This window comes from Drosophila miranda, chromosome XR (genome assembly GCF_003369915.1).
Source record: "Drosophila miranda strain MSH22 chromosome XR, D.miranda_PacBio2.1, whole genome shotgun sequence".
In the NCBI taxonomy this organism is placed as follows: Eukaryota; Metazoa; Arthropoda; class Insecta; order Diptera; family Drosophilidae; genus Drosophila; species Drosophila miranda.
In genome coordinates, this window is record NC_046674.1 from 165,446 (window position 1) to 176,310 (window position 10,865).

The 10,865-nt window shown below is 43.5% G+C and overlaps 3 protein-coding genes and 1 long non-coding RNA gene across 8 annotated transcripts; 1 reads left to right on the forward strand and 3 right to left on the reverse strand.

The window, feature by feature from the left end:
* The first annotated feature begins 502 nt into the window (after window positions 1-502).
* LOC108152110 (UTP--glucose-1-phosphate uridylyltransferase) lies at window positions 503-8,608 on the forward strand. 4 transcript variants are annotated; one of them, XM_017281184.2, is made up of 9 exons: window positions 503-872; window positions 6,150-6,336; window positions 6,395-6,486; window positions 6,771-6,776; window positions 7,081-7,427; window positions 7,500-7,725; window positions 7,791-7,929; window positions 8,007-8,416; window positions 8,477-8,608. In XM_017281184.2, exons 1-9 carry the CDS (start codon window positions 846-848, stop codon window positions 8,582-8,584), a joined length of 1,542 nt encoding a protein of 513 aa, XP_017136673.1. In that variant the 5' UTR covers window positions 503-845; the 3' UTR covers window positions 8,585-8,608. The 4 variants fall into 4 exon arrangements, with proteins under 4 accessions (XP_017136673.1, XP_017136674.1, XP_017136671.1 ...); XM_017281182.2 differs by lacking the exon at window positions 503-872 and adding an exon at window positions 2,256-2,486; XM_017281185.2 differs by lacking the exon at window positions 6,771-6,776.
* Window positions 2,310-3,192, reverse strand: LOC117186580. The gene is made up of 2 exons (XR_004471582.1): window positions 2,979-3,192; window positions 2,310-2,865 (listed from the first exon to the last, which is right to left on the reverse strand). It is a non-coding gene; the product is annotated as an uncharacterized LOC117186580 (long non-coding RNA).
* On the reverse strand, window positions 4,183-6,150 carry LOC108152112. Its single transcript, XM_017281188.2, has 2 exons — window positions 5,502-6,150; window positions 4,183-5,319 (listed from the first exon to the last, which is right to left on the reverse strand). The coding sequence occupies exons 1-2, from the start codon at window positions 5,940-5,942 to the stop codon at window positions 4,816-4,818; spliced, it is 945 nt and encodes a 314-aa protein (XP_017136677.1). The 5' UTR covers window positions 5,943-6,150; the 3' UTR covers window positions 4,183-4,815.
* A 350-nt stretch (window positions 8,609-8,958) lies between the features above and the next one.
* Window positions 8,959-10,857, reverse strand: LOC108152111 (peptidoglycan-recognition protein LF). 2 transcript variants are annotated; one of them, XM_017281187.2, is made up of 4 exons: window positions 10,242-10,857; window positions 10,024-10,175; window positions 9,572-9,956; window positions 8,959-9,516 (listed from the first exon to the last, which is right to left on the reverse strand). In XM_017281187.2, exons 1-4 carry the CDS (start codon window positions 10,378-10,380, stop codon window positions 9,080-9,082), a joined length of 1,113 nt encoding a protein of 370 aa, XP_017136676.1. In that variant the 5' UTR covers window positions 10,381-10,857; the 3' UTR covers window positions 8,959-9,079. The 2 variants fall into 2 exon arrangements, with proteins under 2 accessions (XP_017136676.1, XP_017136675.1); XM_017281186.2 differs by having other exon boundaries at window positions 10,024-10,193.
* Window positions 10,858-10,865: the final 8 nt, after the last annotated feature.

Genomic DNA, 10,865 nt, shown 5'->3' on the forward strand with positions numbered 1-10,865 from the left:
GGACCAGCATCGAATTTTCGATTGTTTGCCCTCAAAATATCACTTTTTTCAAAAAAGGCAGATAAAAAGGCATGTCAAAAAGTGGATAACGCCACACTGGCACTTCCATGGAGCTTATATGAAAAAAACGGGCCGGTTTTCCCCTTCAGGTGTCGCCTTTGGTAATTACATGACCATGTCGTTAATATGTAGCAGATGTGAAGTTAGCATGTAGTTACTAGGTCAAGAAATTAATTTAGTGAACATTTTTGTTCACTGTTTTGGCCTAAACCCTATTTTATGAACATTTCAACAAGAATGAAAACTTAAATTCAACCAGTCTTGTGGGAAATTGATTAAGTAATCGGATCAAATTATGAGTCTGGAGCTGAGGGGTCTTAATAGATTGTAGTATTCAACCGAATATCAAAAACGAGGGATATGATGGAAGTTGAGCGCAGATAGTTCGTCAGTATATTCGCGGTATATTTGGAAATTTGTGACGTAGGCTCTACTACGAAGAACGCAGTTTGGTTAAAACGTGAGAGCTAATTTGAATTTCTCAGCCAAGAACGCTCCTGCGCTATAAATTAGTATCGTTCTTGTTCTAGTTTATCTTGCCCCATCGGTCCCGACCTTTAACTTTGCGAGCAAACAGCTTATGCTAAAGAAAAACATTGCGTGGGCTCAGTTGGGGTGCTTACACGCGATCCGTCGTCCTCTCTTCAGCTGTTTTGTGCAGGCGTAGTGTATGGGCGCGCACTTTTTCCGTGTCTGTGTGCGTTTGAGTGCTAAAATTTAGAGATAACCAATTATCGACGCTTAATTACTAATTCGGCTGGTGACCCCTACTATAATAAATCATTATGTTGGATGTGCCCAATGAAGGAAAGGTAAGTTTTAACTAAATTGTATGCAGTGTTTCTGTTTCCTCCCGCAAACGCTAGGCTCTCTCTCTCTCTCGTCTCGGCAAACGCAGGTTTGTATGGGTGAGTGCATTCTTGCATTCCAGTAGATGCAACAAATGTTGCCGGTTTCATGGACTGTATTTATAGGCACCGCACCTCTCTTCTCCGGATATCTGGTAACGAAGCCCTTTTGACTCGGACTCTCTGACTGGTTTTGTCTTTCCCTTTATGAGACTCTTGCATTTGCTTAACGTTAACCTTCAAGTGACCTCCCTTCAGCCGCGACGCCAAGTACTGGCATGTGTCGCACAGCTGTGTGTCCCCGACAGTGTGTGTGTGTGTGAGTGGGTCTGTGTGGTTTTTTGGGGGGCCAACATTTGCCAAGCCGTTGGGACCACAATTGTAGAAAATACATATATAATACGATTGTATATGCCTTATCAATCGCTCCCCTTAATACACTTTAATCGGTGGTATTTGTAGGACGTGCTGATAACTCCTTCAGACTGTGTAGCAGTTGTTCCGTTAGCGTTGTTCACATGTTTGGTGATAAGTGCCCGCGGATATTGGCTCTCACACCCACTCTTCCTAATGCCTTTGATTACATTTCTTACTCTCATATGGTGCTTCTCCATATTTATTTTCCTTCCTCTTAAGCTTCATCTTCTTTGTGCTGTTCTCCTCCCACTTGACCACTACGTGGCCTCTCTTATCTTTGCTGCTTTGTTCATTAAGTGGTGGCCGGCTTCAAGGTGTAATAATTGCAAGGTGTGGCGCTCTCTTAGGTACACTAATTGGTTTGCATACGCATCGGAGAACGGCAAAAATCACATTTTTGTTGCAATAACATAAAAAATACTTATCGTTGAATAAACTTAGCTTTCGCTGGTAAAGTGATCTTTTTTACCCACTCGCTCAGTTCACCCTAAAATCCCAGTGTGAGGAACGGCTTACACGCATACATTAAAATGCGCTGCTGACTGACTGGACCCAAACAGGGTCGAAGGTGAAAATTCAGCGAACTGGGAACATTTTTGCAATCAGTCAAAGCCGTTCTGTTACGCATATGTATAGTTTTCTAAGACAATTGATTGGGCACCAGTCTACCGCCACCTTACCTTACCTTAAAATATACCTTGGCCGGCGCATTGTTGGTTTTGTTTGTTTGGATGGTTTTTTTTTGTTTTGCTCAGCACTTGACGCAAACGCACACACACACACACACACACACACACATACACTCAAACAGAAAGAGCAGCTTGCTATCACTTGTTGCTTCTGTCGCGTCCGTCGCTGTTGCTGTTTCTGCCGCCCGTACGCTTGTTAAAAAATCCCGTATTGAAATTGAAATTCAAATGGAACCCTAGCTTTATTTTCAATTGAACACTCGACCAGCGCGCTTCGTTCCGTGCTGTTTCACTATTGTTTTCTGTTCTTTCCGCTGTTTTCCCGATCAACTGTGTGCGACAATAAACGCGCGCGTTTCTCAAGTGCAAAAAATATAATAGTCAACAAACAAATTTCATATAAAACCCTTTTGAACTGTACACAATGACATCTGGCATCAGGCCCATTGATGTTTTGCTTCAGCGTGCCGGTGTAAGTTCTTAAATTCGAACCGAAACACCCTTCGTAAGACGATATTAAGGCCAAGTTCAAAACGTTAATGAGCCACATAGTCGTTAAGTGTAAACGGTTCTGACGTGATCATCGAAAGAACCTGTTCTATAAAAACCAGAAACAGTCCTACGAAGGAAAATAATAATTTCCCCCTTAAGAGCCAATGTTATAGGGTAGTTTTTGCATTAGAGACCTGGTACGACTAATTAATTGTTTCGGGTCAAGGGAGCTACTTGTCGAGAGATCTCTTGTCCTAGATTCCTCGGATTTGATCAAAAATATGACTTTTTGTAGATAGGTCTCGATGATTTCAAAAAGTGTTTGTCGTTTGAATTTCTGTTGTAAGGAAGTAAGTGTTCTGTAAAAAGTAAGGTAGAAAAATTATTTGCTTGTCTCGACGGCAGTACATACATATCTTATCTCAAAGCAGACAAAGAGGAAAAAAGAGAATATATAATTTACTTTAATTACCGGATCTCCAGACTTGTATGTGTGTGTGTCAGGTGTGTTAGAGGGCCTGGTTGGTAACCTGGGTGGTTGTTGATCCCTAAAATCCATTTCCAAGTTAGCACAGCTGTTTTTATTTGAGCATACAAATATTCCGAGATTCCGATGATGGAATGCACAAGACTTCTCCGAGCTGCGCACGGAAAGAGTCGCCACAAAAGACAGAGATCCCAACAACGAAACGTGGGCCAATTATCTTGAGCTTGTGTTGACCTTGTCGAAGTTCAAGCACCTGCCCTCTGACACCGGCTTATCGCTCAGATTGCTCATCATCATTGTGTGTTTATCAAAATAAACCCCATGCAATCTTCTGCCATCTTGGGCGCCATAGGCGTGGCACTTGTTTTTCACTCCACACCATTAATTTGCGTAATCATTTTGAAAAAAAAAAACGATTGCAGCAATCATTTTTTTTTCACAATTCGATTGCATTTTTCCCGACTCGGATTGACTGATTGACTGACACTGGGCCTCAATCGGAAGATTAAAAAAAACAAAACGTACTGTTTTCAAGCAAAACGTAGTTTTGTTTGTTTCGAGTTGTCTTTGTATTTTTATTTGAAGATAGATATCGGGACAACCTTGTGAGTGGAGTTCAAGGTCGCAACACCACCTCTTCCACCCCCCATAGGACTGGGTGTCGAACGATTGATTGTCAATATGCTCTTTATGGATTGCATGGTGCTTAAGAAATAACTGTTAACCCATTAAGAGCCAATGGTTATATAAATATCTAGAAAAATTATGGAACTTGAAGAATTTTAGCGCGGAGCTGGTGAAAGATATCGCAATAGTTATTCTTGTTCATTAAGGAGGAAAGATTGATTGATCTACGAGAAGAATTAATTTTACAGACAGCGTTACTTTTTGAGTTTTACCTACAAAATTTCACCCGTGAAAATAGTGGTTTTTTAATGGTCCGAAAACTTAAAATCGAGCAATCGTTTCATACAGATCCGGTTGTCTTTTATGCACTTGAACAAACTTAACAGCGATATTTAAACACATTAGAATTGAAATTTAAATACCAAAAGGAATACCAATGGAAAAACTTTGTCTTGAGTAACAACCAGATGAAAATAATAATAAGATGGTGTCAGAAACAGAAACATGTTTCCAAAAAAGATAATTTTGGTATTTATACCCAGGCTATATTTCAGGTTATTCAGGTTAAAGCAAACATATCAATATTTAGGAGCGCCGCACCGTATTCATGAAATACATATGTTAATTTTTTGTATTTAATCTTATCGATGAAATTTGATTATCAGACACGCAAACGTGATAGAGCGTATACGTGAAGTAAAAATATTACCCAGATTACTGGCTGGTGGAATCAGATTACATATAGGAGCAACTTTTAACTAGGAGTACATATTATAAAAGTCATGATGAGAGAGATCGAGATTAAGCCAAATGTTACACAAGGAAATTGCACCCGCCTAGAGGTCGTTTCATGGTACATTACGCACGCTCTGGAAATCCAATTACGGAGGAGGATCCGGGGGCTTATCTCTGGGATCATCTTTCAACCGAATGTTCAAATGTCAAACTCATTATACAAATACATAGCTAAATATTCCCCGTGTTTATTATTGAACCAATAGGGTTCTAAATGAATAATATGTTATTTGTCAAAGGAAATTTATCGATCTTCTTGATTTATATTGTAGAATGCAAGTTTAAGATACAAATTACAAATCCCTTTGCAAAAAGTTGCTAAACAAATAATAAAAAAAAAAATATAACTATATATACATATATAGAATATAATAGATGGGTTTCCATCGAAAAATGAATATTAATACTCTTGCGTTGTTGCATTCCTGGGACATTCCTCATTGAAACGCGTCTCACAGCCAGCACTGTGCTCCTTGAAGTCCTTCAGGCTGGGCAGAAACTTGAAGAATATACCCTTGTTGAAAAAGTTGTGATTGTCCTGCTCCTCTGGTAGCTCGGGCTCCCCGGCCAGACGCTTCTTTAGCGAATTCTGCATGCCCCAGATAATGGGTTTGCTCTTGCACATGAGCATCTTCAGGCAGCCGGCCTCGTGGCCCCTTTCTAGGTCCTCCTTGGACTCGATCATGTCCAGTATGTGCTCGGGCAGATCCCTATCCATAATGCGGCCCAGCAATCGCTTGCTGTGCGCCCCAGGTCGCTGTAGAAACCAATCTATCGGTGAACCCATGGATAAAGAACGCGGCTGATGATCGTTGGGTTCGTACAGCGCCTCAGGTCCCTCGAAGGCCGCGCCGTTATTTCCGCCGGCTCCACCTCGCGTTGCCTGCATCAGAGTGTTGCCAATCTGCAATCAAAAAATTCCAAACAAATTGAAAAGTTATCAAACCAAAAATAATTAATGTCGCCAAAACTAATGGGCGGCAGATTCGCATCAAACAGCAAACGGAATTAAATGTGCTCAAACATTTAATTGCACTGCATTTTGGGAAGCTATCTGGATCTGTATCTCTCTAAACGTAGACCTACCGCCTGGGCAATCATGATAATGGCATTGAGCGCCAGAGCTCCCAGTTTTCGGGCATCAAAGCCCACCATCCGCAGCATATTCGTCAGCAGTTGTCCGCTATCGAAACTGCCCATTAAAGGCGGCGGATGAGGAGGCCTTCGAGTGCCGTCATCCTCTTGAGGCGGCTCTTCCTGCTGCTCCGATTGATTCTGCTCCGCTTGGTCCTCTGAGGGCTGGAAGCCGTGCTGCAGAATACTCATGAAACCTAGCGGGTTGCCCCTGGAGCCATTGCCCGAGAAGGCTTGCGCCACCAGATTTGCCACATCGGCGGCTGTATTGATGCCAAACATTTGTCCCGCCATCTTCAAGCTGTCCCCAACGTTATCCAAGACGGTGCCAGCGTTGCCCTCCTGGGCGCCCACATAAAGGAGTAGGATCAAAAATATCCAACGACTTGTCATCGCGAGGTTTCAAGGAATACTGTCATTGCGTTGGTCTTTAGCAAAGCCATCGTCTGGATGAGAGAGCACCAGTAATTGGAGTCTTACGAAAGCAGCAGCCACTGCCTCTGTGATTTTGTCACTTGAGTGCGTGCCTTCGATGCGCTTTGCTGCCTGCCTTAATCGATTTGTCACGAAAGTTTCTCCAAGTGTAAACAACTTTTTCAGGTGCGTGGCCACCAGCGAGTGCCCTCCGATTCGAAGGAGTTCCATGAGGTCACCAAGCGGGATGCTCTGCGGCTGCTGGAGAATGATGTGGACCGTCTGCTCCAGACAACAGAACAGGTGCGTCGGCCAGCCCTCCAGGCGGAGATGGGTCGCTTTGCCGATCTCTTCGGACGCTTCCTGCAGGAGGGTAAGTGGTGGAATAGAATCACCTTTAATTAATCTTCCTAATGCTTTTCGGTTTCCAGAGGGTCCCGCTTTGGACTGGAACAAGATCCAGAAGCTGCCAGAAAATGCTGTGATGAACTATTCGAACCTAAAGTTGCCAAAGAATGAGCAGGTATGCAGCAGGGTCCAACGATCGGGCCCATACCCTTACTTTCCATCCACGAAAACTTCAAGAAATGCCCCATTCACAGAATCTAGAAACTAAAACAAAACGGAAATGAAGATGTTAACTTTTTTTAATTTGCATATTTTCATGTTCTTTGATTTGAAAACTGATTACTGAAATGTTTGAATACTCTCGTTGTTGCCACAATATAATCTACGGCAAATTCCCTGGCTAATATCTGGCCAACACATATATATATAAATATATATTTTTATATATCTTATATATAGAATGAGGTAAAAGCGTTTTCCCTTACACTTAAAAACCTCTCTATGCTTCGCTCTATCTTTCGACTTGGAGCACAGCTCAAAAAAACTAACCCCTATTGGGCTTTTGGACGCTTCTTTAGTTGCTGATTCTATTTTTTAGTTTTTGCTTTAGCTTGTAACCTCTAGCACACGCTGTACTACTAAAACCATAAAGAAATTTGGCTCTCACTGCAACCAATTCCTTTTGCTCTCTAACACAATAAATCCCTCTTAGCAAAAGAGCGAGACATTGATATGTCTTTAACTAACGATACGTGCATGATTCCGATAGATACGCAATATGCTGGACAAATTGGTGGTCATTAAGCTGAACGGTGGCCTGGGAACTTCCATGGGTTGTCATGGACCCAAGAGTGTGATTCCCGTACGATCTGATTTGACGTTTTTGGATCTGACCGTCCAGCAGATCGAGCATCTGAACAAGACCTACGATGCCAATGTGCCGCTGGTGCTGATGAACTCCTTCAACACCGATGAGGATACCGAGAAGATTGTTCGGAAATACAAGGGCTTCCGCGTGCAGATACACACCTTCAATCAGAGCTGCTTTCCGCGCATCAGTCGCGAGCATTTTCTGCCTGTGGCCAAGGACTTTGATGTGGAGAAGGATATGGAGGCGTAAGAATAATCTTTAAACTCTGATTATTCCGATTTTGTACGAAGTAATATCCTACTTCTCTTTCTTATTAGTTGGTATCCACCTGGTCATGGCGACTTTTACGACACCTTCCGCAACTCTGGGCTGCTGAAGAAGTTCATCGAAGAGGGACGCGAATATTGTTTCCTCTCCAACATTGACAATCTGGGCGCCACCGTGGATTTGAATATACTCAATAAGCTGGTGGGCGAGGAGCGGGCCAGCACTCCAGTGGAATTTGTCATGGAAGTCACTGACAAGACACGGGCTGATGTCAAGGTGGGAAAGGCACAACGATTGTTCAGCAAAAACCTTATAATTTCGGCTATTTTTTTCCCCTTCAGGGTGGCACTCTCATCCAGTTCGAGAACAAGCTGCGGCTGCTGGAAATCGCCCAAGTGCCGCCAGAGCATGTGGATGACTTTAAATCGGTGAAGACCTTCAAGTTCTTCAACACCAACAACATTTGGGCCAATCTAACATGTATGGAATTTACCCCATTTGTCTTTAGTTTTCATATCATATCAATGCCTAAAATGATGCTTCATTTCTTTGTATAGCCATCGATCGGGTCTTGCGGGAGCGCACCTTGAGTATGGAGATTATTGTGAACAACAAAACGCTAGAAACGGGTCTGCGTGTCATTCAATTGGAGACAGCTGTGGGTTCGGCCATGAAGTGCTTTGATGGCGCAATTGGCATCAATGTACCTCGGTCGCGCTTCTTGCCCGTGAAGAAGTCTTCCGATCTGCTTTTGGTCATGTCCAATCTGTATACGCTGAAGAACGGCAGCCTGGTGATGTCGCCGCAGCGCATGTTCCCCACCACGCCACTGGTGAAGCTGGGCGAGAATCACTTCTCCAAGGTGAAGGAGTTTCTGGGTCGCTTTGCCAATATACCCGACATTATTGAGCTGGATCATTTGACGGTCAGTGGAGACGTGACCTTTGGCCGTGGTGTTTCTTTGAGGGTAAATTTGAGATTTCTGTAGTTTATTCTTGATTTATTTCCGTATTTTGTATACGTACAGGGCACTGTGATCATCATTGCCAATCATGGAGATCGTATTGATATACCCGCTGGGGCCATCCTAGAGAACAAGATTGTCTCTGGCAATATGCGCATCCTGGACCATTAATATTTCCCTTCACTCCCTCCAAAACCACCCCCCCCCCCCCCCCCCCCCCCCTCACATGGAACCTAGAACCTGGAATTGGAAGTGCAATTGGATGCTGTCTGTCTCATTATATATGTAGTCTAACTTTCTAAGTTTTATGTAGTACTAGCCTCGTCACAGGAGGAGGAGTGTTTGCTGTTATCCCCCAAAATTTCAAATTTACGAATCACGAATTTCATTTGTTAGCCCAAACAAACAGCTTAAGCACAAAGTGTGTCCTGTGTCAGTCGATCGTTCTGTATATATCGTTAGGTTGAAGCTAAAGCTAAAGTTTTAAAAATCTACTTTCAAAAAATATCTTCAAAAATGTAGTCAAAAGTTCAAAAGAGAAGCTGTTAAAACACTCATTAAAGGCATGATTATTTCTATATAAGTATGACACGGGATTTTGTATAGATCTTAACACTAGTATCACTTGATGGATGGCACTGGTAATCCTTGCCTGCTTCCTGAATTCTATGCTGTGTTGTCTATAAGTGTATAATCCTTGCTTATGCGACCCCATTTGATACCCAGCTCTATGAGTTCCAGGGCCAGTTTCTTATTGCTATCTGAGGGACCCACAAAGCCCACCACGACCTTATTCGAGGAAAATTGATCTTGTTCTGTCTCGCAGCTTTGATCCCAGCCCCTGCCCTCGTAGATGTTCGTATCGCCGGCAATCACAAAATTGTAGTTGATGTCCGTGTAACCGCTGCTCTCGATGTGAAATGTTTGGAGTAGCCGCACTTGGAAAACGCACCCTGCTTGGGTGTGGCACGCGGGTGACGCAGTGAGCACGAAGCGTACGCTGTTCACGGGCCGGTTCAGGGGAGGCAGTGCCTTCCCAGGAAGTTGGGCCAACCAGTAGGCGCGTGTGACGAACTTTAGCGTGGCATTTCCAAGCAAGCGCACTTAAATCAAAGGGAGATTAGTTAACCATTTTAATATGTCCTTACAGGCGTGTACATTGTGTCACATCCGGTATCCAGCGTGGCCAGCGCTTGATCATCTCGAACAGCTTCTGGCCGGGACTCTCGCTGGGACTCAGCTGGCGATGGGCATAGATGTGGTAGTCCGGACTCAGCTTGTGCAGGCGCACACCCTCGTCCATCAGTCGCTTGGCCGCCTCCACTTGTCGCACTGGTGGCTCCATATTCACAAAGGTTCCAATGAAGGCAATGCTTATGGATACAGCACCATAGCCGCGCACATGCTGCCCCTGACTATGCCAGCCACGTCCCACATAGATCTGCCCGTCCCCGCCTACCAGAAAGTTATAGCCAATATCCACCCAGCCGAGGGATTTCATGTGAAAACCCTGAATAGTCTGCATCCGATAGATGCAAATCTCCTATGGAAATTGGGGATGGGAAGTTAATTCAAGATTGCCCCAAGAAGGGGTTCTTTTTCGCACTCACTTCTGTCTTACATCCCTCGGTGGCCGTGTGACTGATGATTACATTGGTGATGGGGAGCTTGAGGTGCTCATATTTATCGCTGGGTGGTTCACCCTGCCATTCGATGCGGTCGAGTATGTGCAGATTATTATTGGAATTCATTGGGGAATGGGCTAAACCCAGATTTGTATCTATTAATATTTATATTTCTAATAGTTTGGAGATTGATTTCGACTCACTCATCATCCAAAAGGCGTAACCAGCAGCCAGTGCCACTAGTATCAGTAGAAACACACAGAGAAATATCAGTTCCTTTGGGAATCTCTTAACGTTTGTATTCCGCTCAGTTGCGAGATTGTTTTGCTCAGTTTTCTGCATTTTGTGACTACGTTTTGAGGTCTACTCAAGACAACTGTTTGACGGGAAGTGATTCGACCAGAGCCCGAGACCCTACTTGTTGTTGATCTCAAACAAGTTCTGCTCGTTTGGGGGGGTTTATTTTTGCTTTTACTGTTGACAGGTGGAAAAATCCCCCGCTCTGAACAGCGCAGTGGCAGCGCAGCGGCAAGATCGTATAAAGAGCTTTTTGATCAGTAGTCGTTATATATGTATACTCATATATAAATACTGTGTGATTTGTATGTCTTTGTCATAAAAAAGCTCTCTGACAATATAGGGTGTTTATTTTTTATTGAAGGTTGAACGAGCTCTAAACGCCGCCCACTTTGAAGACGCAAAACAAAGATATCTCTCTTTCTCTTTGACCAAAAAAAGAGATTAGAGACTGAAGAAATGGGAATCCCCTTTTGAACGAAGGGGCGTTTACAAGAAGCCGAAACCGCAATGAAGCGAAATCAGATATT